Genomic DNA, 27485 nt, shown 5'->3' with positions numbered 1-27485 from the left:
TAAAAGGTGTTTCATCTTGTTTCTCAATTTCTTCTGTGGATGTATTTATATTTTCTTCATCCGGAACAGCTCCTGTTATTGTCTTTACGGGAGTCAATTGAGCCGCTATTTTGTGGGTGAAGGCTCTCGTGTTAATTCCTCTTTTTTCTGATTCTGACATCTTTTTTTTTCTTTAGTGAGTTAAGTTTGGCTAACCATCTTTTTGCTACCAAATTGTTATATTAAAAATGATCAAACCAAACAACTCCATATGATTAGAATCAGTATATATGTTTTATTTTATAACTAAACTAATAAATCAATCCTTAAATATTCTATCTCAGTACATTACATCACTGAAACACAGATGAGAGTGAGGGAAAAGAGAAAGTGAGTACCTTTTATATCAGGTGGGAGGGGGGAGTGGAACATTTCATTATGGGACATCTAGTTTAAATAGAACTGTTATATTGATGATGTTTATACCAGATTAAAACACTCTGGTAGTTCATCTCAACAGATATGATATAGTTGGAATAACAGAAACTTGGTGGGACGAAACCCACGAATGGAACATACTGATAGAAGAATACAAACTGTTCAAAAAAACCAGACCCCATAAAAGAGGAGGCAGAGTTGCACTGTATGTAAAGGACCACTACATTGTTACAGAAATGAACGAAACCAAAGAGGAAAACCTCCTAGAATGCTTATGGGTCAATATGAAAGAAAAAAAGAATGACATGACCATAGGTGTATACTATAGGCCACCCAATCAAGCAGAAAAAATAGATATCCTTTTTGCCAACCAACTTAACAAACATATGTAGGAAACATACTATAATAGTAATGGGGGACTTCAATTACCCTGATATCAATTGGAAAACTAATTTTGCACCAAGTGAAAAATCAAATAGGTTCCTAACCAACCTTGCTGACAATTTTGTTGTCCAAAAGGTAGAGGACGGAATTAGAGGGATAGTCATAATGTACTTAATTCTTACAAACAGAGAAGAAGTGATAGAGGAAGTTGAAATTGAAGGAACCTTGGGTGAGAGTGACCATGTCATACTAGAATTCAACATAACGCAAACACAAGCAATAGAATATAATTATACCAGAGTTTTAGATTTTAAAAGAGCTGATTTTAATAAACTCAGAGAGAACTTGGAAAAGATTTCTTGGATGAAAATCCTAAAGGGGAAAACAACTCACGAATTTTGGGAAACTCTGAAAAATATGATCCTAAAAACCCAGGACACCACAATACCACTGAAAAAGAAAAACAAGAAATCCAAAAAAAGAAGCTGGCATGGCTGCACAAATATCTCTCTGACAAATTGAAAGACAAAAAGGACAAGTACAAAAAATGGAAAGAGGGACACACAACTAAGGCAGAATATCAGCAGATAGCCAGAATCTGCAAAGATGAAATCAGGAAAGCAAAGGCTCAGAATGAACAAAGACTTGCAATAACAGTCAAAGATAATTTTAAAAAATTTCATATAAATAACAAGAAAACAATCAAGAAAACAGCTGGTTCACTAGAGAGAGAAGACTGCAAGGATGTTACAGGCAGCAGAGAGAATGCAGAGCTGCTTAACTCATTCTTTGCACGGGTCTTCACACAAAAAGAAACTACAGCCCAACATACCAAAAACATAACTGTAAAAGACAGACTAGAAATAAAAGTTAAAATAAGCAAAAAAATTGTAAGAGAATCTTACTATCTTGATCTTCATGATACAAATCACTGGGACCTGACAGATTACATCCCAGAGTTCTAAAGGAGTTGGCAGATGTCATCTCAGAACCACTGTACCACATCTTTCAAAAATCCTGGAGCACAGGGGAACTACCAGAGGACTGGAAAAGAGCTGACATGGTTCCCATCTTCAAAAAAGGGAAAAAAACAGACCCGGAAACTACAGACCGATCAGCCTAACATCAATACCCGGGAAGATACTGAAAAAGATAATAAACAGATCTGCCAACACCAAGAAACAAGTAAAATAATAACTAGAAGACAGCATGGGTTTATTAAAAACAGATCATGCCAAACCAATCTTATTTCATTCTTCAACATAGTGACTAAATTAGTAAACCAATGAAATACTGTGGACATAATATACTTAGACTTCAGCAAGATATTCAACAAAGTAGATCACAACCCTCTTCTTGGCAAGCTAGAAAAAAGTGGAATAGATAGCATCACCACCAGATGGATTTGTAACTGGCTGACAAATCATACACAATGTCAGCCTCTGCCTTTACTGCTTTGGCTGCCATAGTAACGGGAGGGGGGAGAGCTAGGTAGCATGGGGGGGGAAGCGTGCTGGAGGAATCGAAAGCGATAGTTAAGCCACCGGACTGTATCTTTGAAGCTGCCGTCGGGTCAACGGTCGTGGCATTCCCGATTGATGATGCTGCCAGACGTGTGCTTCCACCTGACCCCCCGGAGACCTTTGGATTGGATGATTTATGGTGGACAGTGGGAGGGGATGCTTTCTATATGCAATTTTCGCGCTTATTGCCTTAGATTCTGCTTTCCTTTCACTTCGTTTTCTAGTAAAAGTATCTTTCTCTATAAACAATGGAGTTTGGGTCATTCTTTCCTAGACTTTGAAGGAAGCACACCTGACATTAAGCAGAATCTATTCTCCAGCCATCCCGGATAAACACCGAGGGGGCTGAACCCAAAATATGTCTGACCAAGAGAGTAAAGAAGACCAGATGGGAGCTTCTGGCTCTACTATAACTTCACTTTAAGCGGAGAAGAAAGCTGCAGAATGGATGGAAAAAATTCGGCTGAGAGAGGAGCCAGAGGAAGCTAGATGGTCGAGGGGAGTAAGAAGGTTGCCGGACCTGGGGCGGACCCTCCAAGGACTAACCAGTTCCAGACCTAGTAAGGGAGAGGTGGTGTGGCTGCAAGAGCAAAAGGAGAGCCTCATGATTGCTCAGGCGATGCAACTCCTCCGCGATGCCAAGGAAAGCCGGAAAAACTGTGAGTCTTATGTATTCCCTGTGGGGAAGGGAGGAGACTACCCCAGGGTGGATCCAGAAGAGACAGCCTGTGGGGGAGAGGAAGAGGAAGCTGGGGAAGAAACATCTCAGGCTTCGTGAGCTCAAGCGAGGGATGCAGAAACCCAGGGACCCCCAGCCTTGCAGGCCCCACCCCGCAGACACAAAAAGCTAAAAATTCCCCCCCTAACTGGAAAATATGATGGGAATCCGACGACCTTGGGGCTTTTCTTGACCCAAGTGTGGAACCACATCCAGGACTGGGGGGAGGATTACTGATCAGATGCGGCACGAGTGAGATGTGTCATGAATGTCTTAGAGGGAGTAGCAGCTGAATGGATGGTGGTCCTCCACAATAATAACTCTCTCTTGCTGAGGAATTACAACCTGTTCATGGGGGCTCTTAGGAGGCGGTTTGAAGACCACCTAGCTGAGCGGAAAGCGAGACTCAGAATGAAGAGTATCCAGCAGGGCCGGAGATCGGTGGCAGAATACACCCAAGAATTTCGCGAACTGGCACCCTACATGACAGGGTGGTCAGAAACGGCCCTATTGGAGAGTTTCAAGGACGGACTGAATGAAGACATATACAAAGACTGTAGAGCACGGGACTTGCAGAGTTGGTACGTAGTAGCTGAGGATGTGGAAATCAAGCTGGCCCGAAGCCGACTCTGAGGGGGCTGTGCAGGGGACCCGTCATCCCCCTTCTACTGCAAAGGAGTGCCAAAGGTGGGCACGGGGAGAGCGGAATTCAAACCAAAATCGAAGCCCTTCACGTGGTTCAAATGTGGAAAGGAAGGTCATCGGGCCGCCGAATGTTTCTCCAAGCCAGTGCCAAAATCTACTGGCTCGGGACCAAAGAAGGCTGACAAAGTATCCACATAAGCTCGCAAAACCGCCCTGAAAGGAGAAATCGTTGAGTTCACTTCCTGAAACCAGGGTGAGTTGGGAACTCCGACCACCACAGATGACAGCGGGACAGACTCCGACTCCGATGATCTGGTGAGGCCCACTGAGGGCCCCATGCTCATCCCCATAGAAATAAGGGTGCCGTCCACAGGGGCACATGCGCAGATGTTAGCCCTATTAGACTCTGGATGCACCAGGTGCATAATCAGCCCGAAAGTGGTGGAGAAAATGGGCCTGAGGCTAAAAACATTAAAAAGGCCCACTGCGTTCTGTCAGTTGGACGGATCGATTGCAAGAGAGGGCCCAGCCAGCTTTGTGACTGAACCCATTGAAATGCAATTGGGGGATCACGTAGAGACCCTCAGGTTTATTGTGCCCCCTGGCATGGAACGACCCCTCATACTTGGACTGCCTTGGCTCTGTAGATGGAATACACCGGTTAACTGGAAAACGGGGGTTTTGCGCATTCACACCGGAAAACCGAGACTAGAGAGGGAAGAAAAACCCCTGGAGGACGGAATAGAACACGAATGGGGGGGAAGTGGCAATAGGCCACATCGAAGGGGAGGAAAAGATTCCAAAGGTGTATTGGGATCTCTGAGAAGTTTTTAGTGAAAAGGCCTTGGATGTGCTACCCTCCCCCCCGAGCTATGGACTGTACCATTGAAATACTCCCCAGGGTGAAGCTCCCTAAGCCAAAGATCTACCCCATGACCCCTCGAGAACTAGGGGAATTGCGAAACTTCATTGATAAAAACCTAGAACGGGGTTTTATCCAACTAGCCAGACCAAGGGTGGCGGCATCTGTAATGTTCCGAGAAAAGAAAGATGGCTCCTTTCGTTTAGTAGTTGATTATAGGAATATCAATGCTATTTGCGTGGAAAACGTTTACCCCCTGCCGCTCATGAAGGACATGCTAGCACATTTAGGAAAGGGGAAAATTTTCACCAAATTGGACTTACGAGAGGCATACTACAGAGTGAGAATTAAGGAGGGGGATGAATGGAAAACCACATTTAACTGCCCACTGGGATGTTTCCAGTTTTGAGTGCTCCCTTTTGGACTACAAGGAGCCCCTGTTGTGTTCATGCAATTGATTAACGAAGTACTGCATGAGCATCTGTATAAGGGGGTGCTGGTTTACTTGGATGACATTCTTACCTACTCTGAGAGAATGCACGACCATGTGAAATTGGTGCGAATTGTCCTGAAAAAACTCAGGGCTGCTGAACTATATGCCAAACTCTCTAAATGCGAGTTCCACCAAAGCAAAATTGACTATTTTAGATATCGCATATCTCATGAGGGAATAGAGATGGACCCTAGAAAAGTTCAGGCAGTATTGGAATGGGCCGCGCCATGCACCCGCAAACAACTACAAAGTTTCCTCGGATTTGCTAACTTCTATAGATAGTTTATCCCCTCGTTTGCCAAAATTGCGCTGCCAATAACAAATCTTCTGAAAACAAAAGGTGAAGTAAGACCAAAGCCCTCACGAGCCCTTGAATGGACTATGAACTGTCAGGCGGCATTCAAAAAATTGAAATGGTTGTTTGCTGCTGAACCAGTCCTCAAACATCCGGACATGGAAGAGCCTTTTGTAGTACAGGCTGACACGAGCGACCTGGCAGTAGAAGCGGTACTTCTGCAGAAGAATGCAGAAGGGAAATTACAACCCTGTGCCTATATATCCCGCAAATTGTCAGAGACCGAAAGGAGATGGGCCATTATGGGAGAAGGAAGCTTTTGCAGTGCGATGGGCATTGTTAACGTGGAGACAATTTTTTGAAGGAGCTAAGCATCCTTTTGAAGTTTGGACTGACCATAAAAATTTGGAAGCTTTGAAAACACCGCGTAAGCTATCACCAAAGCAAGCTCACTGGGCTCAACACTTCAACCATTTTAATTTCACTTTACGCTACCTTCTTGGTGGAAAGAACTTCATGGCGGATGCACTTTCCAGATTGCCTCAATACAACAGTACCAAGGAGGAAGTGGTTCGGCCTATCATACCTGTGACACAACAAGCAGCGCCAGTAACTACCAGAGCACAGACGAGGGCTGATCCAGCCCTCTCGGGCAATTTGCTTCAGAAACTATAAGAAGCTCTAAAGACTGACGAGTGGTTTCGAACCCACTTGAATGAATGTACACTCTGTGATGGACTAGCTTGGATTGGGGCCAAATTGTATGTTCCGGCCAGTTTAAGAGTAGCGGTGTTACAGCACGCTCATGACGCCAAGACGGCGGGACACTTTGGATTTGTTAAAACTCTACATCTCGTTAAAAGACAATTCTGGTGGCCTGCACTCAAAAAGGATATAGAGGCATATGTAGCTAACTGTCCGGTGTGTGCCTCAGGTAAGAAACCTCTGGGGAAGCCACCTGGTTTACTTTAGAGTGTGGCAAGGCCAAATGCTCCTTGGAAAGAAATATCCATGGATTTTATTGTAGACCTACCGGAGAGTGGGGGGGTGCACAGTCATTTGGGCAGTAACGGATTTGTTTTCCAAACAAGTGCATTTCACCCCTTGTTCTAAAATCCCTTCAGCTAAAATCCTTGCAAAATTGTTTATTCAACATGTTTATCGATTACATGGGGCTCCAAAATGTATAATCTCGGACAGGGGTGTGCAATTTACCTCCAACTTTTGGAAGGAGTTTTTAGGGTTAATAGGCTCCGCCCAGGGGTTAAGCTCCGCCCACCACACCCAGACAAATGGGGCTTGTGAGAGAACCAATGCCGTGTTAGAACAGTACCTGAGATGTTACATAAATTACCAGCAAGGTAACTGGGTGGACCTATTGCCATTGGCGGAGGTGGTGTATAATAACTCCATACATAGCAGCACCGGTTTCACTCCATTTAAAGTGGCCTCTGGCCAACAGTTTGTGCCAATCCCAGAGCTACCACAGGATAATCCACAGAACCCCTCTTTAATTGAGTGGATGGAACAACTACGGGGTACTTGGGCAGTAACTCGAAAAGCTTTAGATGACGTACACCGAGCACATAAAGCCCAAGCTGACAAAAAGAGGTGCCCGGCACATGTTTACAAAGTGGGTGATATGGTTTATCTTTCCACCAAATATTTACAGACCTCCCAGAAATCAAAAAAGCTCGGACCAAAGTGGGGCCTTTCCCAATCACTAGACTCATCAACCCAGTCACAGTTGAATTGGAATTGCCCAAAAATTTGAGACGAATCCACCCTGTGTTTCATGTTAGCTTACTGAAACCGGAACATTCGTCCCCTTTGCGTCCGAACCAGGACTCTCCTCTGGTCCCCATACTGATAGAAGGGGAACATCATTTTGAAGATAAAGAAATCTTGGATTCTAGGAAGCATCACAGTAAAGTGCAGCATTTATTTATTTATTTATTTGATTTGATTTTTATACCGCCCTTCTCCAGCAGGATTCAGGGCGGTGAACAGCCAAGATAATTGGGTGGCCTGGAAGAATTTCCCATTATCTCAAGCTGAATGGGTAAATAAATGTGATGTCCGGGCGCCAAAGAAAGTTCAGTTGTTTCACACGAAATATCCTGATAAACCCTAATTTCTGTGTTGTGTTCTTTTCTCTTTCCCTATTTAGGACTAAAATCTCTTCTGCAGAGGGGCCAAATGTCAGCCTCCGCCTTTACTGCTTTGGCTGCCATAGTAACGGGAGGGGGGAGAGCTAGGTAGCATGGGGGGGGAAGCGTGCTGGAAGAATCGAAAGCGATAGTTAAGCCACCGGACTGTATCTTTGAAGCTGCCGTTGGGTCAACGGTCGTGGCATTCCTGATTGATGACGCTGCCAGATGTGTGTTTCCACCTGACCCCTCGGAGACCTTTGGATTGGATGATTTACGGTAGACAGTGGGAGGGGATGCTTTCTATATGCAATTTTCACACTTATTGCCTTAGATTCTGCTTTCCTTTGGTTGCGTTCACTTCATTTTCTAGTAAAAGTACCTTTCTCTATAAACAATGGAGTTTGGGTCATTCTTTCCTGGAATTTGAAGGAAGCACATCTGACACACAACTAATAGTCCTTAATGGGTCTATATCTACATGGAGGGAAATAAGCAGTGGGATACAACAAGGTTCCGTCTTAGGCCCAGTATTTTTCAATATCTTCATAAACGACTTAGATGAGGGAATAGAAGGAGAGCTTACCAAATTTGCGGGAATAGCTAACACCCTAGATCCAGATGGAACTTGACAGACTTGAACACTGGGCCCTATCTAACAGAATGGAATTCAATGTAGAGAAAAGTCTTATACTTAGGCTTGAAAAACCCAAAGTATACATATAGACTAGGTGAAACCAGATTTAATAGCAGTAACTATGAGAGGGATCTTGGAGTCTTAGTGGATAAGCAGTTAAATATGAGTTAGCACTGTGTGGTGGCAGCCAAAAAAGCCAATGCAATCCTAAATTGTATTAACAAAGGGGTACAATCAAGATCAAGTAAGGTACTAATACCACTCTAAGCCTTAGTAAGACCACACCTAGAATACTGCATCCAGTTTTGGTCACCACACTATAAAAAAGATGTTGAGACTCTAGAAAGAGTGCAGAGAAGAGGAACCAGGATGATTAGGGGACTGGAGACTAAAACATATGAAGAACGGTTACAGGAACTGGGCATGGCTAGTCTAGTGAAGAGAAGGACCAGGGGAGACATAATAGCAGTGTTCCAATATTTGAGGGGCTGCCACAGAGAGGAAGGGGTCAGGCTATTTTCCAAGGCCCCTGAAGGCCAGACAAGGAATAATGGATGGAAACTGACCAAGGAGAGATTGAACCTAGAAATAAGGAGAAATTTTCTGACAGTGAGAACAATCAACCAATGGAACAGTTTGCCTTCGGAAGTTGTTGGAGCTTCATTACTGGAGGCTTTCAAGAAAAGACTGGAAAGCCATTTGTCAAAAAGGGTCTCCTGCTTTGGCAGGAGGTTGGACTAGATGACCTACAAGGTCCCTTCTAACTCTGTTAATCTGTTAAAAACTGATTTTGGCTTACCAAAAGCATGTTCCTGAATAAAATGATAAACAAATGCATTATACAGACTAGTGGCTCCCAACCTTTTGGGCACCAGTGACCAGTTCCATGGAGAAAGTTCTTCCAAGGACTGGAGGGGATGTGGTTTTGTGAGCTACCTGCATCCCATGGATGAGCCCTTGTTTGTTTGCACAGCCTAGTTGTTGGCATACCATGGTCCGGTGCTGGTGACACAGACCAGGGATTGGGGACCCCTGATATAGACAACAGAATATTCTCTATTATTCTTTATTGAAGAAAATAATTGTTACCTGAACTGCAAACATTTGACATTTCTGATCATCATCTTATGATGCTACATTTTCAATGACTGCAACCATAAACCTCAGGTGAATTCCTGTCTTTAGGGGTCTGAGAGTTTCAGTGTTACTTACATTTGAACAGCATCAAGGCCTGCCATTTTCATCTTCAAGAGACGGTCCTTCCAGTAGAAACGGGGAATCCGGGCATAATGGATGCTGCCTGAAATGTAGCGGAATGGTTTCCCATCCTTAAGGAAACAGTTGCGAGCATAATCAATTTCAAAGTTTCTCTGGGATGTAACCTATGAAAGACAAAAACTTTAATTTGCCAACAGTGGAGGGCAATATATAATTTAATAATTGTGTATATAAAAATTGCCCTTGTCAATTAGAAACCGTGTCAATTTTAATGTTAACATTAATGTTCAATATAATTCATTCAGCCCCAGGATGATTTGTGTTCATAAATTCTACCACAGTAGACATCCATTTTAACTGTATTTAAATTTTGGAAAAATGTAACCTATCATTACTAATATAAATTCAGTGCCTGTACAAAAATTGGATTTTGATCCTTGGGTTTCCTTTTGCCTAAAATAACAATTTATAGTAAATTATCAAAAAGCTAAAGCATTAATGTTTGACAATACAAAAGAAGGTTATATAAATGGCAAATTAACCCCAATAAAACAAGCATGTTCTTATAAATATCTTGGGGGTGCAGTTCAAGGCTTCCTAATCTTGGAGTGCACATTTTTCTTATCAGGTAAGCATGGCCCAGCAAAGCTCCCTAGCTATCTTAAAAGTCTGCTCAAAGTAGGAACATTTTATTTCTGTAGTTTGTATGGTTTTTCTTGCTAAGGTTCTCTCTCAGCTTCTTTATGGCATTCAAAATTGCATTTTTACAAAGTTTAATTTCCTGAAAGCTGTACAGTCCAAATTTATAGGAACAATACTTGTAGTTCCAAGATACACCAAGAAGGGACGTTGGTCCTACCTGATACACACCTTCTCGTTGGGTAGAGACAGCAGCCAGGCATGGGTTGTACTCGTCTGTTCAGATTGGTGGACTGAGTCTGTCAAGAAGCTAAATCCCGCCCCTGTTGCTAGGGGTCTTCCAGCTTTTGGCGAAGATGGAAAACACACTTGACGTGTGTGAGAAAGAAGAAAGTTAGTAAGTTAGTTAGTTAGTTGAACCAGACTGACAAAGAGTGGGGCTGGCTGCTGTCTCCACCCAACGAGAAGGTGCATATCAGGTAGGACAAACGCCCCCTCTCCATTGTGGGTGGAGACAGCAGCCAGGCATGGGACATAACAAAGTTATGCTGAGTTATGCATAATGGCTGAGCAGAAATATGCGGACTCAGAAGACAGAATTTTGATTGTGGAATTAATTGACAACAATACAAAATTGCTTTTAGTAGCAATATATGGCCCTAACAATAATCAGAGTGACTTCTACAGGAAATTACATAATAAGATAATTGAAATGGAGTATGAAAATGTTTGTATGATGGGGGATTTTAATGGAATCGTAGATGAAAAACTGGACTATAAAACAAGTAGAACAACAAGATATAGCAGAAAGATATTGCCGAGGACCTTTTTTAAAATGATAGAGGAAATAAATTTGAAAGATATTTGGAGGGAGAGAAATGGAAAAAATAGACAATATACTTTCTACTCCGATAGACACTTACCTTGGTCCAGATTAGATATGATATGGACAACAATGGAATTGACTTTAAATATTGAACAAGTGAATATAGATACCAACACATGGGCGGATCATAATCCGGTGATTGCTATTTGGAAAGGTCGAAAAGGCAGATCTAGATAGACATTGAACAATACAATATTAAAAGAGAAAGACTTTGCACAGATAATGAAACGAGAATTGGACTTTTTTTTTAAGGAGAATAAGAAAGAAACATCGACACAAAATCGTTGGGATACAATGAAAGCCTTTGCCAGAGGATTAATTATTGATTATACATGGAAAAGAAATGTGAAGAAAAGACAAACCCTCAAAATACTGACAGATTATCATAAAAGACTTGAAAAAAAACTCCAGAAAGATCCATGTAAGAAAGATGTAAAAATTAAAATGGATATTATAAAGCACAAAATGGATCTACAAGAGAAGGAAGAATTAGCTCAAAAAATAAGAACTGCTAAACAGAATTATTTTGAAAATGCAAATAAATCAGGTAGATGGTTAGCATATAAATTGAAAAAAGAAAGAGAATCAAGAAAAATAACGCAACTAATTGATCATCAAGGACAAAGTAGATTTGGAAATAAAGAGATGGGGAAAATAATTCAGGAATACTATACACAATCGTATAAGAAAGATGTGATAGAAGAAGATAAAGTGGCAAGGTATCTACAAAAAGCTAAACTACCACAAATCCCCAAAGAGGTCGAGGAATTATTGGACAGAAACATAATGATGATGGAATTAACTGAGGCAATTAAGAAACAGAAGAATGGAAAGGCACCAGGTCCGGATGGACTGCCAGCTGAATACTACAGGATGCTACAAGAATCATTATTGATCCCAATGCTGGAAGTTTTGAATGAAGTAATGATAAAAAAAGAAATACCCAAAACATGGACTGAGGCATATATCACTTTGATTCATAAAGAAGAAACAGACCCACAACAAATCAAAAACTATAGGCCTCTATCTTTGTTAAATGCAGACTATAAAATCTGCAAGTGACTCTGACTAAGCAAATTACTATTTGCTGTTGGTATATAATAAACATCAGGAATGAATGCATCAAGCTCTTCAACATAAACAGTTCCTTTTCCTTTGACCTGACAAGGATGATTGGAAAAAGAATAAAGTTCACGTAGTTCAGGTTCAGGCTTGTGCATCTCTGTGAAAAGTTCCTTTCTGTAGGTAACATGCAACGCTGCACCACTGTCCAAAGTCCACATAAGTCATCTGTTGTACTCTGGTTGAGGTTGTGGATTGTTGGTTAAAGCCAATGTGGTGGGTGGAGGTTGCAGATCATGCTTGGAACCACGACGACCTTGTCTTCCGCCTCTGCCTCTGCCTCCTCTGGAATCTGTTCCTTGGGGCTGGTACGAGACGGGAGCTGGAACTCGTTGGGGACAATCCTGGGTGGCATGTCCCACACGATTACAGATGTAGCATCTTGGCATCCTTGGAATGTAGGCTCTTCCTCGTAAGGGACGCCTCGCTGGAGCTCTTGATGCGAATGATCCTCGCAAATGTGGCGTGGCTAACATGAGTGCTTCTTCAGTTAAAAGTCTGCATACATGGTCCACTGTGCATTGAGCAATAGGCACTGGATTAATCTTTGTAATGGCATCTTTCCATTCATAATTCAATGAGTTAATAATAATGCTGATCATTTGAATATCATCAATAAGATAGCCTCTTTCAATTCTTTTCTCATTCCTTTCAGTTTGGTTAAATGTCCTCCAATTTGTTCACCAGGTTTCAATCTCAAACCATGGAACTCAGACATGAGCAAACATGAAGATTCAATTGAAACAGGCCTGTAGCAATTTTCCAATTGGACCCAAATTTGTTGGGCTGTTGCATCAGGCGGAAAGGTAACCTGCTGTTCAGTATCCATGGACATCAATAATGTTGTGCAAGCTTTAGTCTTTAAGCGAAGAGGGCTAATCTGCCACCAATGGGAGAACCAGAAATGCAGCTAGCGATGGCATTGGAATGAACGACCTTCTCCCCCACGAAAGGGCCGCTTACCCAAAAATGGTCTACCCTGTGATGACGTGTCTTGGTAACCACGCTGTCTGGGGGGGGGGGAATTCCCAGTAAAACGGGACACACCTTCAGGTCCTCGAAACTGTGAGCACTGGAAATAAGGGAAAAATCTCAACTCCCCTCTGCATCGTGCTGTAGGAAGGATCTTTCGCTTATCCTTAGTCTCTATAAGAAATGGTTCCAACTGGTCACCGAACAATTTAGATCCTGTAAAGGGAACAGACACAAGACGCCACTTGTGCCTTGCATCTGCTTGTCAATGGCAGAGCCAGACCAAGCGACGGGCAGTGACAGAGGATACTAGGGACTTGGCAGTGAAACGAGCGGCGTTGAGGGAAAATTGGACCGCTGCAATGATCTTGTTTAAGTCCTGCTGTACTCTAGTGTCCCCAGGAGATAGTTTATCTTGCAGCTGACAAAGCCACAACAGGGTCGTACAATTGAAGAATGAAGCGGTTGTAGATGACCGGATCGCCCATGATGCTCCCTGATGAGCGCGTTGGAGCACTTGGTCCGCCCGATGCTCCTCTGGTCGAAGACTGTTAGGAAATGGTCATTGCCTAACTAGTTGGCCAGGAAATATATAAGCCAACATTATATGTTTATAGTATGAATATGTATAATATAGCTTTAAGAGTATTGCTGAGTCATTCTGCATCCTGATTGGATGAGCTCTGTAGCAACTGTATTTAAGGAGAGCTTGATTGTGGTCAGTGTGGACATTACACCATATTGTTCCCTGCTGCTATGTTGTAAATATCTTTGATCTCTTTACAAGGTCAATTTGATCATGGTTTATTTATTACTGCTTTTATGAACTGTTTTAATATTGCTCCTGAATGATTCATGTATTGTTCTATGAACCGGTAAGAAGTTTTGTATCTCTGGATTGATTATGCATGGCTAAGACTTGGATTGGTAAAAGGACTATGATTTTGCATTGCTCTATAAGTAAAATACTTTAAAAACCAGTTTGTATGCAGTTTATTCACAATTACTCTCAGAACCGTTTCTGTGTGCAAAACTCTACGCTCTGCTTCATAACCAGTCCTGGTTATCTCACAACTATATCCTTAACAAAGACCTTCATCCGGATCCCCAGGAACGGAAGAGTTAGGTAATAAAGCGGCCACTGGAGCGTCTACCATCGGGACCTAGAGAAGAGAGGTCAAAGCAGGAGCCACATTGAAGTTCTTCCGATCCGTAGAAGAAGGAACCGGAGCCGACCCCGGCATTGTCCATTGTTTTTTAACAATATCAAGGAATAGCGGCGGAATAGGAATGGAGTCCACTGGCCTTGACAGCTCCGCAAAGAGAGGATTAATGACATCGTGAGAAGATGAGGGAGCAGTTTCTGTAGAACTCGAGCCAAGCTGAGCTGTATTAATAGCCTTGTGTAACAAGGAGTTAAAAATGGCCTGAGGAAAGAGACCAATAAAAGGCAGGTTGCTGTGGAAGTAGATCCTCATCCTCTGACAATTCTACCTCTCGAGATTCCATTTCCTCAAGACAGGAGAGACGGCTCGCATGAGAGGGAACCAGGAAATCAGGATCACCCATAGAAACTGCATCGTCCCGATAGTCTCGACCCTGAAAATTCGAAGCCAAGGACTGTACTGAAGCACCCCGACTTGGAGGGCGAAATCTAGCTGATAGTGATTGCTGAACAGCAGCGGAAATAATGTGTTGAATACTTTCCAGCAAAAGGAAATTGTGACCCTATCCCTGCAACGGACCTACCGCAGTAGGAACCTGTGCATTCAAAGAAGACTGAGGCAAAGGACCCTTGTTGGGTGCAGGAAGTGTGTCCAGAACTGGCAAAGAGACCAAAGGAACTGCTGATCCGCACAGACAAGCTGGCTGAATGGACACTGGGCCGTCCTGAAGAGACATCTGATCCAGAGTCAACGACCCCCTTGTTGTCCCACCCTGCTCCCTGGCCAGAGAAGAATCATCTCTGAGAGTTGTAACCAAAGGTAGGTGCGAGCCAGCCTTGTCACACAGCTTTTTAAAAACTTTATCTCTGCGTTTTTCCGCCCTGTCTGTAGTAGAAGAAAATTTATGCTTGTGGGGGGAACTTGAGTCCTTTTTGTTAGGACCTGTGTCCAAAGGGTCAGTCCTTGGAGCAGATTTTGATCCAGCATCCCCAGAATTGGGAAGGAACTGGTCAGCAATTCTGGCCTTCCGGCCATGTTTTGATTTGGCCAAGGCCTTAGGCATAATTAAGTGGTAGAGAAACTGTCCCAAAAAGGTTATTATGTGCCAGTGACAAGGGAAGTCACAAATATGTGGTGATTAAAATTGTCTGTTTAGCCAGCAGAAAACAGCAAAGTTCAAATGATTGCCACTCAAGTGGATAAGGGAAACACTCCTCAACTGTCCAGTAATCAACAAGGCCAACTGATAGAAATATCAGGATCAGGCCCTTTTTAATGGCCATTCAAATCAGCTTCAACCCAATTGGGGAGCTCTATAATGCTGTCCCAATGGGCAAAAAACCCTTAAAATGGCGAGCACCGGGAAGCTGACGACAGGAGTGCAGACCTTCACAAAATGGCCGCTCTCCACCAGCCGATCAATCAGGGAGCATGAGACTCCTGCAGAAGTGGTTCAACTTGGCGCGAATTACCAGGGCAACAACGGTCTGAGGCAGTTACGATCCCAATTGGCAAACAAAATGGCGGGCGCTAGTGGAAATGACAGCCTCCGCCGCTATCAGGAGTGCGAAGGTCCACGTAATGGCCGGCCAATGCCTCAGAATAAAAATGGCTAGAGCGTGAAGCTCCTGAAGCCAGTGGCTTAGGGCTGGGAGGACACAATAGGCAGAAATAACAATTCACGGGCAATCCTGCCTCCAGGGAACAGCGAGAGACTGGAACTGTGTATTTTATTTTATTTATTTATTTATTTATTTTATTCAATTTATATCCCGCCCTTCTCCTAGTGGACTCAGGGCTGTGCACAGCCAGAACTAAAACGCATACCAATACAAAATTGAAAATTATTAAAAAATTATATAACTGTGGCCCAAAATTTAAAACATTGAAACTAAAACCCATTTGACAATTTAAAAAGCTAAAAAAGGCTAAAAAGGGGGGGGGGGTTCACGCCAGCCCTGCCTGATGGAAAAGAAAAGTTTTTAGGGCACAGCGAAAAACCCGGAGATTCGATATCCTTCGTATCTCCGGGGGCAAATCGTTCCAGAGGGCAGGAGCTGCCACAGAGAAGGCCCTCCCCCTGGGGGTCGCCAGCCGACATTGCCTGGCTGATGGCACCCTGAGGAGTCCCTCTTTGTGGGAGCGTACTGGTCGCTGGGAGGCTATCGGCGGCAGAAGGCGGTCCCGCAAACACCCAGGTCCTATGCCATGGAGCGCTTTAAAGGTGGTGACCAACACCTTGAAGCACACCTGGAAGACCACTGGAAGCCAATGCAGCTCACGCAGGAGAGGTGTCACATGGGAGCGCCCCCTCGCTCCCATAATCCCCCGCGTGGCCACATTCTGCACCAGTTGGAGCCTCCGGGTGCTCCTCAAGGGGAGCCGCATGTAGAGAGCATTGCAGTATTCCAGGCGGGAAGTGACGAGCGCCTGAGTGACTGTGCGTAAGGAGTCCCGATCCAAAAAGGGACACAACTGGCGAATCAGGCAAACCTGATAAAAAGCCACCCTGGCCACGGCCGTCATATGCTCTTCTAAAGACAGCCGTGCATCCAGGAGGACACCCAAGTTGCGAGCCCTATCCGTGGGGGCTAATAACACGCCCCCAATAGCCAGCGATGGCACCAGCTGGCTATATCGGGACGCCGGAAGCCACAGCCACTCGGTCTTGGAAGGGTTGAATCGAAGCCTGTTACTCCCCATCCAGACCCGCACAGCCTCCAGGCACCGGGACATCACTTCAAGGGCATAGTTGGGATGGCCTGGGGTGGAGATGTACAGCTGAGTATCATCAGCGTACTGATGGAATTCCACCCCAAAGCCACAGATGATCTCACCCAGCGGCTTCACATAAATGTTGAACAGAAGGGGCGAGAGGACTGACCCCTGTGGCACCCCACAAACAAGGCGCCTCAGGGTCGACCTCTGCCCCCCTGCCAACACTGACTGCGACCGGTTGGAGAGATAGGAGAACCACCGCAAAACGGTGTGCCCCACTCCCAACCCCTCCAACCGGCGCAGCAGGATACCATGGTCGATGGTATCAAAAGCCGCTGAGAGATCTAACAGGACCAGGATAGAGGAGCAACCCCTATCCCGAGCCCTACAGAGATCATCCACCAACGCAACCAATGCCGTTTCCGTGCTGTGACCAGGCCTGAAGCCGGACTGGAGCGGATCCAGATAGACAGCTTCATCCAGGTACCCAGGAAGCTGTCGTGCCACCACACTCTCAACAACCTTCACCAAGAAGAGAATGTTGGAGACCGCATGATAGTTAGCCAAAACAGCCAGATCCAGAGCAGGCTTCTTGAGGAGGGGCCTTACCACCGCCTCTTTCAAGGCAGATGGCAAGACACCCTCACTCAAGGAAGCGTTGATAATCCCCTGGAGCCAGCCTCGCGTAACCTCCCAGGAGGCCAGCACCAACCAGGAGGGACACGGGTCCAATAAACATGTGGTCGCATTCAGCCGCCCCAGTATCCTGTCCACATCCTCGGGAACAACAGGGTCGAACTCCTCCCAAATGGCAATCCCAAGACCAGTACCCATCATCCCATCTGTACCTACCCAGTCAGAGACCAAGCTTTCCCAAATCTGAGTGATTTTATCGTGCAGATACTGAACAAAATCCTCAGCACGACCCTGCAAGGGATCCTCCCGCACTCCCAGATGGAGGAGGGAGCGGGTCACCCTAAACAGGGCGGCCGGGCGGTTATCTGCCGATGCGATAAAAGCGGAAAAATAGTTACATTTTGTCGCTTTTATCGCCACTAGGTAGGTCTTAATATGAGACCTTACCAGTGTTCAGTCAGATTCGGAGCGACTAGATCTCCAACTGCCCTCTAGGCGTCTTTTCCGGTGCTTCATCTCCCTCATTCCTCGGAGAACCAAGGAACAAGGTGGACTCGGCGACGGAGGCTGCACAGGCACGACTCGGTCCAAAGCGTCAGCGGCCGCCCTATCCCAGGCGGCCACCAGCTCCTCAGCCGAGCTATGAGTCAGAGCCTCAGGCTTCAAACAGCCGCCACCTCTGTCAGCAGGAGCGCGAAACTCCACCAAACCTCTACCAGCTGTTTGGAGCACAAAGCTCCGACTAGCCACGTCCCCGTTCCTACCGGGAGCGCGAAACTCCACAAACACACACACACCAGAATATCCAGAAACAGCAGGGTGGTAAAATATTAAAAATGAGAGAGCTGGGAACAAACAGAACAGAGCCAGCTAGAGCTAGCTACGGGTTTTTTCGCCCCCTTCCTGGGCGAAAAAACACCAACAACTTGCCAGTAATAGAGAACGATACCAGTCCAAAAGTCCAAGATCCAAGGAGAAGTCAAATACAAAGTCCAGAGATCAGAACTGAATGGAGAAGCAAATGAAATTAGGCTATAGAGCTGGAGAAACAAACACACACGACTATCCAGTCTGACGGACTGAGTCAAAAGCTGGGAGGCCCCTAGCAACAGGGGCGGGATTTAGCTTCTTGACATACTCAGTCCACCAATCTGAACAGACAAGTAGAACCCATGCCTGGCTGCTGTCTCCACCCACAATGGAGAATGTTGTTTTACAATTAGAGACAGGTTTGGTTTCTATGGGTACTTGAGTCTAGTTAATTTTTTTTTCTCCTTGAGCTGTTTCATTGATTCTTAAGGACTGTTCCAAATCAACCCAACTAACAAAAGCTAATAAAAACCTCAGTCCTTGGAATTTTCTCTGGAAAGCTTCTGTCCATTAGGGCCACCTAAACTATATATTTGAGATATTGATTTTCAAACTGTAGTATTCCAGTACTACTGTCTGATGCTAGTTTGTTCTAATGGTTAAGGCACGAGACTAGAAAGCAGGAGACCATGAATTTAAGTGACACTTTGGCTATGAAAGCCAGCTAAGTGACCTTGGGCCAGTCAGTCTTTCAGCTCACCTCATTGTGCTGAAAATGAACATGTGTGATATTGGATACAAATATGTAACATGTTTGACTACTTGTAACAGGTTTCCTATGCAAAGGGGAGGTTATATTTATCCTATCCAATCAACTGGGGCTGTCCGGGGTGCTGAGCCCCAGTGCCCACCTAAACCTCGGGTGGCAGGAAGACTCAGCGAAGATGGAAGAGAGAGAAGTGATCGCTGAGGGAGCCATGGGGATTGATACTGAAGGACTCATCGAAACCCAGAATTCTCCTTCTGAGAAAGTGGTACAAGCCCTTGAAGCTGCAGAATGACATGAAGGCTAGGCACTTGGCCCAAGAGGTTGGATTCCTGGAAAAGCTGCCAGTCTGATCCAACTCCAGAGATGGGACTGGAAGAAAGACCACCTGAATATCATGCTGCTTCCAGCCCACTGAAGTCCCCCCATGAGCCAGAATGGAGAGATGTGCCAGCTTTGGGGTCCGGAAACTCCCGAGACTGGAACCTGTTGTCTCCGTCTTAAAGCCATCGTTGACCGGTCTCCCGGACCATTTCATTTATTTATTTATTTTATTACATTTCTATACTGCCCTTCTCCCGAAGGACTCAGGGTGGTGTACAGCCATATTAAAACAAACCCATCACAAAAATTAAAAACCGTTAAAATAATTAAAGCAATTTGGCCGTAATTAAAACCCTTAGCTAAAACCCCTTTAAAACCAATTTAAAAACCATTAACATTAATTTATTCGGTCAGGCCGGCTTGATTGAACAATAGAGTCTTCAGAGCACGACGGAAGGCGCGGAGATCGGGGATCCTTCTTATATCCGGGAGCAGCTCATTCCATAAGGCAGGAACCCCCACAGAGAAGGCTCTCCCCCTGGGGGTCACCAGCCGACATTGCTTGGCCGACGGCACCCTGAGGAGGCCCTCTCTGTGAGAGCGTATCGGACGGTGGGAGGCATTCGGTGGTAGAAGGCGGTCCTGTAGGTATCCTGGTCCTAAGCCATGGAGCGCTTTGAAGATGATGACAAGCACCTTGAAACGCACCCGGAAGACCACTGGGAGCCAGTGCAGCTCGTGCAAGAGAGATGTTACCCGGGAGCGACGAGTCGCTCACATAACCACTCGTGCGGCCACATTCTGGACCAGTTGGAGCCTCCGGGTGCTCCTCAAGGGGAGCCCCATGTAGGGAGCGTTACAGTAGTCCAGACGGGAAGTGACAAGAGCATGAATGATCGTGCGTAAGGCATCCCAATCCAGAAAGGACACCAAACTGGGAAATCAGGTGAACCTGATAGAAAGCCCCCCTGGCCACGGCCGTCATATGATCATCTAAAGACAGCCGCGTATCCAGGAGGACACCCAAGTTGCGAACCCTCTCTGAGGGGGACAAGATCTCCTCCCCATTAGCCAGCGATGGTATCAGTTGGCTATATCAGGGCGCCGGAAACCACAGCCATTCAGTCTTGGAGGGGTTGAGTCTGAGCCTGTTCCTCCCCATCCAGATCCTCCAGACAATGGGACATCACGTCAAGGGCATCATTGGGGTGGTCTGGGGTAGAAATGTACAGCTGCGTGTCATCTGCATACAGTTGACACTCCACCCCAAAACCACGGATGATCTCACCCAGGGGCTTCACATAAATGTTGAACAGGAGGACTTCCGTTTGGCGACTTGAGGCAACAGGGTGTTGGGTGAGCGATCGCTGCTCCCCTACACCCCTTATCACCGCATTTTGGGGACCCTTTAGGGGCGCAGGTCCCGGAGAGACCTGCGGACAAGAGAGAGAGCTGGGCGAACGAGAGTGTGGGGCGCAACCACCCCCCGCTGGACCTGGCAGCTCTGTCAAGCCAACGCGGTGAGCCGGCCATCTGATGGCTGGCCTGAAGCCGCAATAGCCAGCAAAAAAGACGGGAGCTAAGAGGAAGATCTGAGGTGCCGTGCCAGATTGGATACCACTTTTCCATACTTTGAGGCGTTTGGCGTGGAGAGAGAGGTCGGCGGAGTCGGGTGAGGAGTGCTCGATGGTGTGAGGCGGCGACGGAGAGGGGGAGCGGATTGTATTGGCGGAGACCCGGCAAGCCGGCCAGGAATACGCAGGGAGTAGTTTTACTTGTATAAAGAGCTCTGGAGGTCGTGGTGAGAGGGAGAGGAAGACGAGTGTTGATGCGGCTGGCGCTGTGATTAAAAGCGGAGCGAAAAATAAACAAGAGACTGAGCTTCTGATCCTTTGAACTTTTATTCTTGTGAGTACCGTAGAGAAACAGGAAGTGCAGCCATCATTGAGCCGAAGGAAGGAGTTAGCAGAAGATTGACAAGAGGACGATCTAGGAGCAGGATCCACCATAGAGAACTGCCGGAACGTATTGGGAGCAGGTGGAGGGCAGAGAGAAGAAGGTTTATGATTTGGCTGACATTACTCATGTACAACTAAAGATATATATAATTGGTGACATTCTGATTTCCATTTTCCACGTCTTTTGATTAACTGATTAATTGGATCTCTAATATTGGAACTTTGATTATCTCCTGAACAATAGTATTAATGAGAATTAATTATAAATGGTTAAGGAATATAGAGTATAGAATTCAAACGCTGATCTTATCTTGCTGCTATTAAGTATATTTATATATTTATATATTTATTTATAAGGACTCGGATATAAAATTAACAAATTAATTATATAATCACATCTATTATATTCATATTTATATATATAGTTATTTAAATTTATACCTATCTAGTTATATTTATCTACATTTATTTATTTTAGATTACTTATTTCTATAGACAATATTTATTAATTTATCTATATTAACTTCATATATCAAGTTTTGAATATTGACATATAAGAATTATTTGCAGCATTTATTAATTTACTTATATTAACCCTTATATTAAGGGTTAAGATCTGAATTTAGCTATACAATAATTACAACATTTATAAGATTTGATTTAAGGAAGATATTTTGATGAATTGAGGAATTGATCCTAATTAATTAAGATAGCAAATTTCTTAATAGATTTAAGAAGAGGAATTGATAGAGCAAATAGGGGCAAAATTATTGAACGGTCATTTGGAAAAATATTGAGAAAATCATAAAAGAACAAAAGATAACGCTGAAAGAAATGGCAACAATGACTTTGACAATCTTGAAATCTGTCAAAAAATCTCCATCTAACCCTACTCTAACAACACTGTCCCCGGTAATCCAGAAACCCTTAGAAGGTATACAAAAGTCAGATAAGCCACCACCAACTCCAACTCTTCAAACAGTACAATCTTCTCTATTCCTGATTCAAGAGACCATGTTAGCAATGCAGGAGAAATTGCTAAATAGCCATTCTGAACTAAAAACGGATATTCATGTTTTGGACGCAAAAATGACCGAGATTCAAGCCTCTATCGCGAATAATGAGAGAAGAATTCAAGATGTAGAACAAAGGATGGAACAAAGCGAGAAAAAACTAGACATGGTGGACCGAACATATGCGATACAAAACAAAGGAATTGAAGAGTCCCTGTTACAGCTGGAAATGGATAAGGCTTCATACTACCTTCGCCTCCAAAACATCTGCGAAGAGAAGGAAGAGGACTTAAGCGATAAAATAGCCGGGTTGATAGCAGATGTCCTTCAACAGGACAAACAAGATTTTATCAAAGAACTTGATGAGGTCTACAGGGTTCAAACGAACTATGTAAGAAGAAACAGATTCCCTAGGGAGGTCCATGTGAAGTTCGCCAGGAAGAAAGTGAGGGATATTCTCCTTAATATAGCGAGAGAAGAAAAGATTGAATTCCAAGGAAAGGAGGTGAATATCCCGAAACAGATACCTAGAAGGGTGAGGGAAGTGAGGAAAAACTATAGGTTTCTGGCGAGCCACTTGAACAGAAGGAATGTCATATTTCGATGGATCCTGCCAGAGAGGATGGTAGTATCATGGCAAGGAAGAAAAGTTAAAATCGATAACTTATCAGAAGCACAAGACTTCCTAGATCAACTAAGAGGAGGGGAAAAAGAACAGATTAGTAAAGAAGAGATCGATACGGTAAACACGGAAGAAGAAATCTCACAAGAGCAAATTACAAAAGAAGATATAGAGGAGGAGAAGAAAAAAGAAGAAGCGGAAGGACAAGGAAAAAAGACCAGACCAGTAAGAGCAGTAACGCTAAAGACAAATAAGAACTAGAACCTGTACACAACATAAGAAATGGATGGCCTAAAAATCTTATCCTTAAATGTCAATGGCTTGAATGACCACAAAAAAAGAAAGATAATCCTATCAAATTTGGCAAAACAGAACCCAGATATAATTTGTTTACAGGAGGTTCACATAAAAGAAGATGAGGCAAATTGCTTAGAATTTATTAAATTTGGCAAACTGTTTGTGTCACTAACGGAGAAAAAGAAAAGGGGTGTGGCGATATATGTGAAAAAAGGAATCGAGGCAGAATTAAAGTATAAAGATACTAAAGGGAGAATTCTAATGGTAGAAATTAGGTTAGAAATTAGGTAGAAATGATGTTGGTGGGAGTATACGCTCCAAATGAGAAACAGGGACAATTTTATAAAAAACTACACGAACAATTAGGGAGTCGGGCCCATGCTGAAATATGTATGTTAGGCGATTTTAATGGAGTTGTTAATCCACTGAAAGATTATAAAAGTGGGGAGAGAAAAAGAAATAAAAGATTACCTCTACCAAAAAGCTTCTTTGATCTTGTCGATGAAATTAATTTAATTGATATATGGCGCACTTTACACCCTCACGATTCCCAATATACTTTTTTCTCAAACCCACAGAATTCTTGGTCTAGAATTGACATGGTATGGACTACTAGAAAATTAGGCTTAGAAATTAAGAAAGCGGATATAAGTATAAATACCTGGACAGATCATAAACTTCTTGAAATACATTGGCACCATATTAACAAGAGAAGACAACAAAGATGGAGTCTAAGGTCCAATCTTTTGAACGAAAAAGAGTTTATAATAAAATTAAATGAAGAAATTAAGCGCTTCTTTATTGAGAATGGCAAGCAAGGTACGGCGAAGGAAATTGTATGGGATACCATGAAAGCGTATTTGAGAGGAGTAGTGATATCGTATATGGCGTTCAAAAATAAGGAAGAAAGGAAAGTTAGAGAGGATTATAATAAGAACTTAGAGGAAGCAGATAGTAAACTACAACAAAACCCGGGAGACGAGATGGCCAAACAAAAATGGATGATGGCAAGACATAACCTTAACATTCTGGATCAGGAAGAGTTGGCGCAAAAAATCAAGAGAATAAAACACTACCACTTTGAGAACGCCAACAAGTCGGGAAGATGGCTGGCATATAGATTTAAAAAAGAACAGGAAAAAAATCAAATTCTTATACTAGAAGACATTAATGGGGATATTTTGACAAAAGAAGTGGATAAGTTAGAAAGAGCAAGAGAATTTTACGAAGCCTTATATAAAGAGGAAGCGATTGACCCAGACAAAATTGTACAATACCTGATGGAAGCTAACTTGCCACAGATAACAGAAGAAGAGAGAGAAATGTTAAATAATAAAATCACAATAGAAGAACTCAAATTGGCTCTCGCCAAAATAAAGAAGAATAAAACACCAGGTCCAGACGGCCTCCCGGGGGAAATCTATGCAAAATTTGAGGAAGAACTACAATCAGAATTGTTAGATATATTTAATGAGGTACTAGTTGGTACAAGAATCCCTGACTCCTGGAAAGAAACCTATATTACCCTCATATTGAAAGAAGGTGCTGATCCAAAACAAATAGCAAATTATAGGCCGATTTCTTTGTTAAATTCAGATTACAAATTATTTACTAGTATAATTGCGGAGAGACTAAAAAAAATTCTAAATGGCTGGATTCATAGTGATCAGAAAGGATTCCTCCCAGGGAGGCAAATGAGGGATAACGTGAGGACAGTAATAAATGTTATAGAATACTATGAACAACACCCGGAAAAACAGCTGGCATTAGTGTTTTTGGACGCCCAAAAGGCGTTCGACAATCTAAATTGGAAATTCATGATTAACCAAATTGATTTGATGGGATTCGGGACAAATTTTAGAAAGATGATTGAAAATATATATTATAAACAGAGAGCAAGCATATTAATAAATGGGGGTAAGACACGGACATTTTGGATACAAAAGGGAGTTAGATAGGGATGCCCCCTGTCCCCTCTACTCTTTATAATGGCGCTGGAAATCCTACTCAGAAAGATTAGAGACAACAAAGAAATCAAAGGATTACAAATTAAGAAAGAAATTTTTAAAATACAAGCCTTCGCGGATGACGTGGCCTTAATAATGGAAGATCCCTTGAAATCTGGTCCCAAGGTACTCCAGGAAATACAACAGTATGGAGAAGTCGCTGGCTTTAAGCTTAATAAAACTAAAACTAAAATCTTAGCGAGAAATATGACGGAGATAAATAAGAAGCGGCTAGAAAAGTCTCTTGAACTTCAAATAGCAAAGAAAATAAAATATTTGGGAATCTGGATCACTGTAAGGTATTCCTCCTTAAAAGAGGACAATTATAGTCCATTACTACAAAAAATAAAGCAGGACATAGATAGATGGAAGAAACTAAAACTGTCCTTTACAGGTAAGATTTCAGCAATTAAAATGAATATTCTCCCCAAAATTATATTTCTATTTCAAACCATTCCAGTGAATCTTGATAAAAAATATTTTCTAGATTTGGAAAGGAAGGTGCAAGACTTTTTGTGGGAAGGGAAGATGGCAAGAATTGCATATAAAACACTGCAAGGGAAAAGAAGCATGGGCGACTTCGGATTACCTGATTGGCAAGTTTACCAGAAAGCGGCCAAATTAGTATGGATCAAAGAATGGGTTTCATTACAAAATAAGAGAATCCTGACGCTAGAAGGCCACGATCTACAGGCAGGCTGGCACGCTTATTTATGGGGCCCAAAGAACAAAAAGAAATCATATTTCCACAGACACAAATTAAGGGAGACTCTGATCCAAACATGGGAAGAAATTAGACAAAGATTTTATACGGAAGTACCGATTTGGCTCTCAATTATGGAGGCGTTGATTACTATTAACAAAAGGGATATCGTGAAATTTGGCACGTACAAAGACATATTAGATGAAAATGGTATTCTTAGATCACGAGAAACACTAAGTAATCAAGGCTTTAATTTGGACTGGTGGAGCTATATGCAGATAAGTTCTAGATATCAAAAAGTTAGGGATCAATTTGGTATAGAGACGAAGTACAACAATTTAGACAAAATTATGTTGGGGATTGAAAAGAAAATGCTAGCCAGATTTTATAACCTCTTATTAGGCGAAGACAGAGCAGAAGGGATAGCCAGGAATCAATTAAGCATTTGGGAAAAAAGTATTGGCCACAGACTAAATTTTAACGACTGGGAGGAGGCTTGGAATAGAAACTATAATCTTACTAAATCAACAACTTATAGGGAGAACCACCACAAAATATTTCACAGATGGTATCTAGCCCCAGCTAGATTAGCAAAAATATTTCCTAGCGCCTCAGGAATTTGTTGGAAGTGTGGAAAGGAGGTTGGCACCTTCTTTCACATGTGGTGGTCCTGCTCAGAGACAAAAAAGTTTTGGACAAAAATACGAACTTGGCTGCGAGAAATAGTGGAAGAAGATATAAAATTATCTCCGGAAATTTTTCTACTAGGAATGACGGGAGATGGACTCTCTAAGGACAAGACACAATTAATTATACATATTATAACAGCGGCCAGATTAACCTTCGCAAAATACTGGAAAGATAAACAAATCCCTCCAGAGATGACAATAACAAATAAAATTCTAGAATGTGCAGAAATGGCAAAATTAACTAGTGTTCTTAAAGACGATGAGAATTCCAAATTTAAGGCAGTATGGGAAAAGTGGTATAAATGGTGGAATAATAGAATAAGACTATAAGGATATGCCTATTTCTAATAATGATAGATTTGAAGATACTTGATATGTATATAATGTATATATGTAATTGCACGATACCTCAGATGTTACCTGAGATTTGATATTTTCTTTTTTAAAAAACCTTTTTTTTCAAAAATCAATAAAGTATTTAAGGAAAAAAAAATGTTGAACAGGAGGGGCGAGAGGACTGACCCTTGCGGCACCCTACAAGTAAGGTGCCTCGACGTCGACCTCTGTCCCCCCGTCAACACAGACTGAGTACGGTCAGAGAGAAAGGAGGAGAACCACCACATCATGGTGCCTCCCACTCCCAGTCCCCCCAACCGACGCAGCATGATACCATGATTGATGGTATCAAAGGCCGCTGAGAGATCGAGGAGGACCAGGACTGAGGAACAACCCGTCCCGAGCCTTCCAGAGATCATCCACCAATGTGATCAATGCCGTTTCCGTGCTGTATCCCGCCCTGAAGTGCAACTGGCACGG

At 43.3% G+C, this 27485-nt stretch overlaps 1 protein-coding gene across 4 annotated transcripts in view; it reads right to left on the bottom strand.

The window, feature by feature from the left end:
• Nucleotides 1-27485, bottom strand: part of GLB1 (galactosidase beta 1) — a 196346-nt gene that overhangs the window by 121096 nt on the left and 47765 nt on the right. For 3 of the 4 annotated variants that reach the window (XM_034404139.3, XM_034404140.3, XM_034404141.3), the window contains one exon: nucleotides 9337-9506. In XM_034404139.3, coding sequence (XP_034260030.3) covers nucleotides 9337-9506 — 170 coding nt within the window. Of the gene's footprint in view, nucleotides 1-9336; nucleotides 9507-10201; nucleotides 10350-27485 lie in introns of all 4 variants that reach the window. The other variant, XM_060683667.2, reaches the window with a different exon arrangement.

The sequence above is a fragment of the Pantherophis guttatus genome, chromosome 4 (genome assembly GCF_059756535.1).
Source record: "Pantherophis guttatus breed Tessera chromosome 4, ASM5975653v1, whole genome shotgun sequence".
In the NCBI taxonomy this organism is placed as follows: Eukaryota; Metazoa; Chordata; class Lepidosauria; order Squamata; family Colubridae; genus Pantherophis; species Pantherophis guttatus.
Note: the sequence above shows the minus strand (reverse complement) of the source record. Positions and strands in the feature narration are given on the sequence as shown.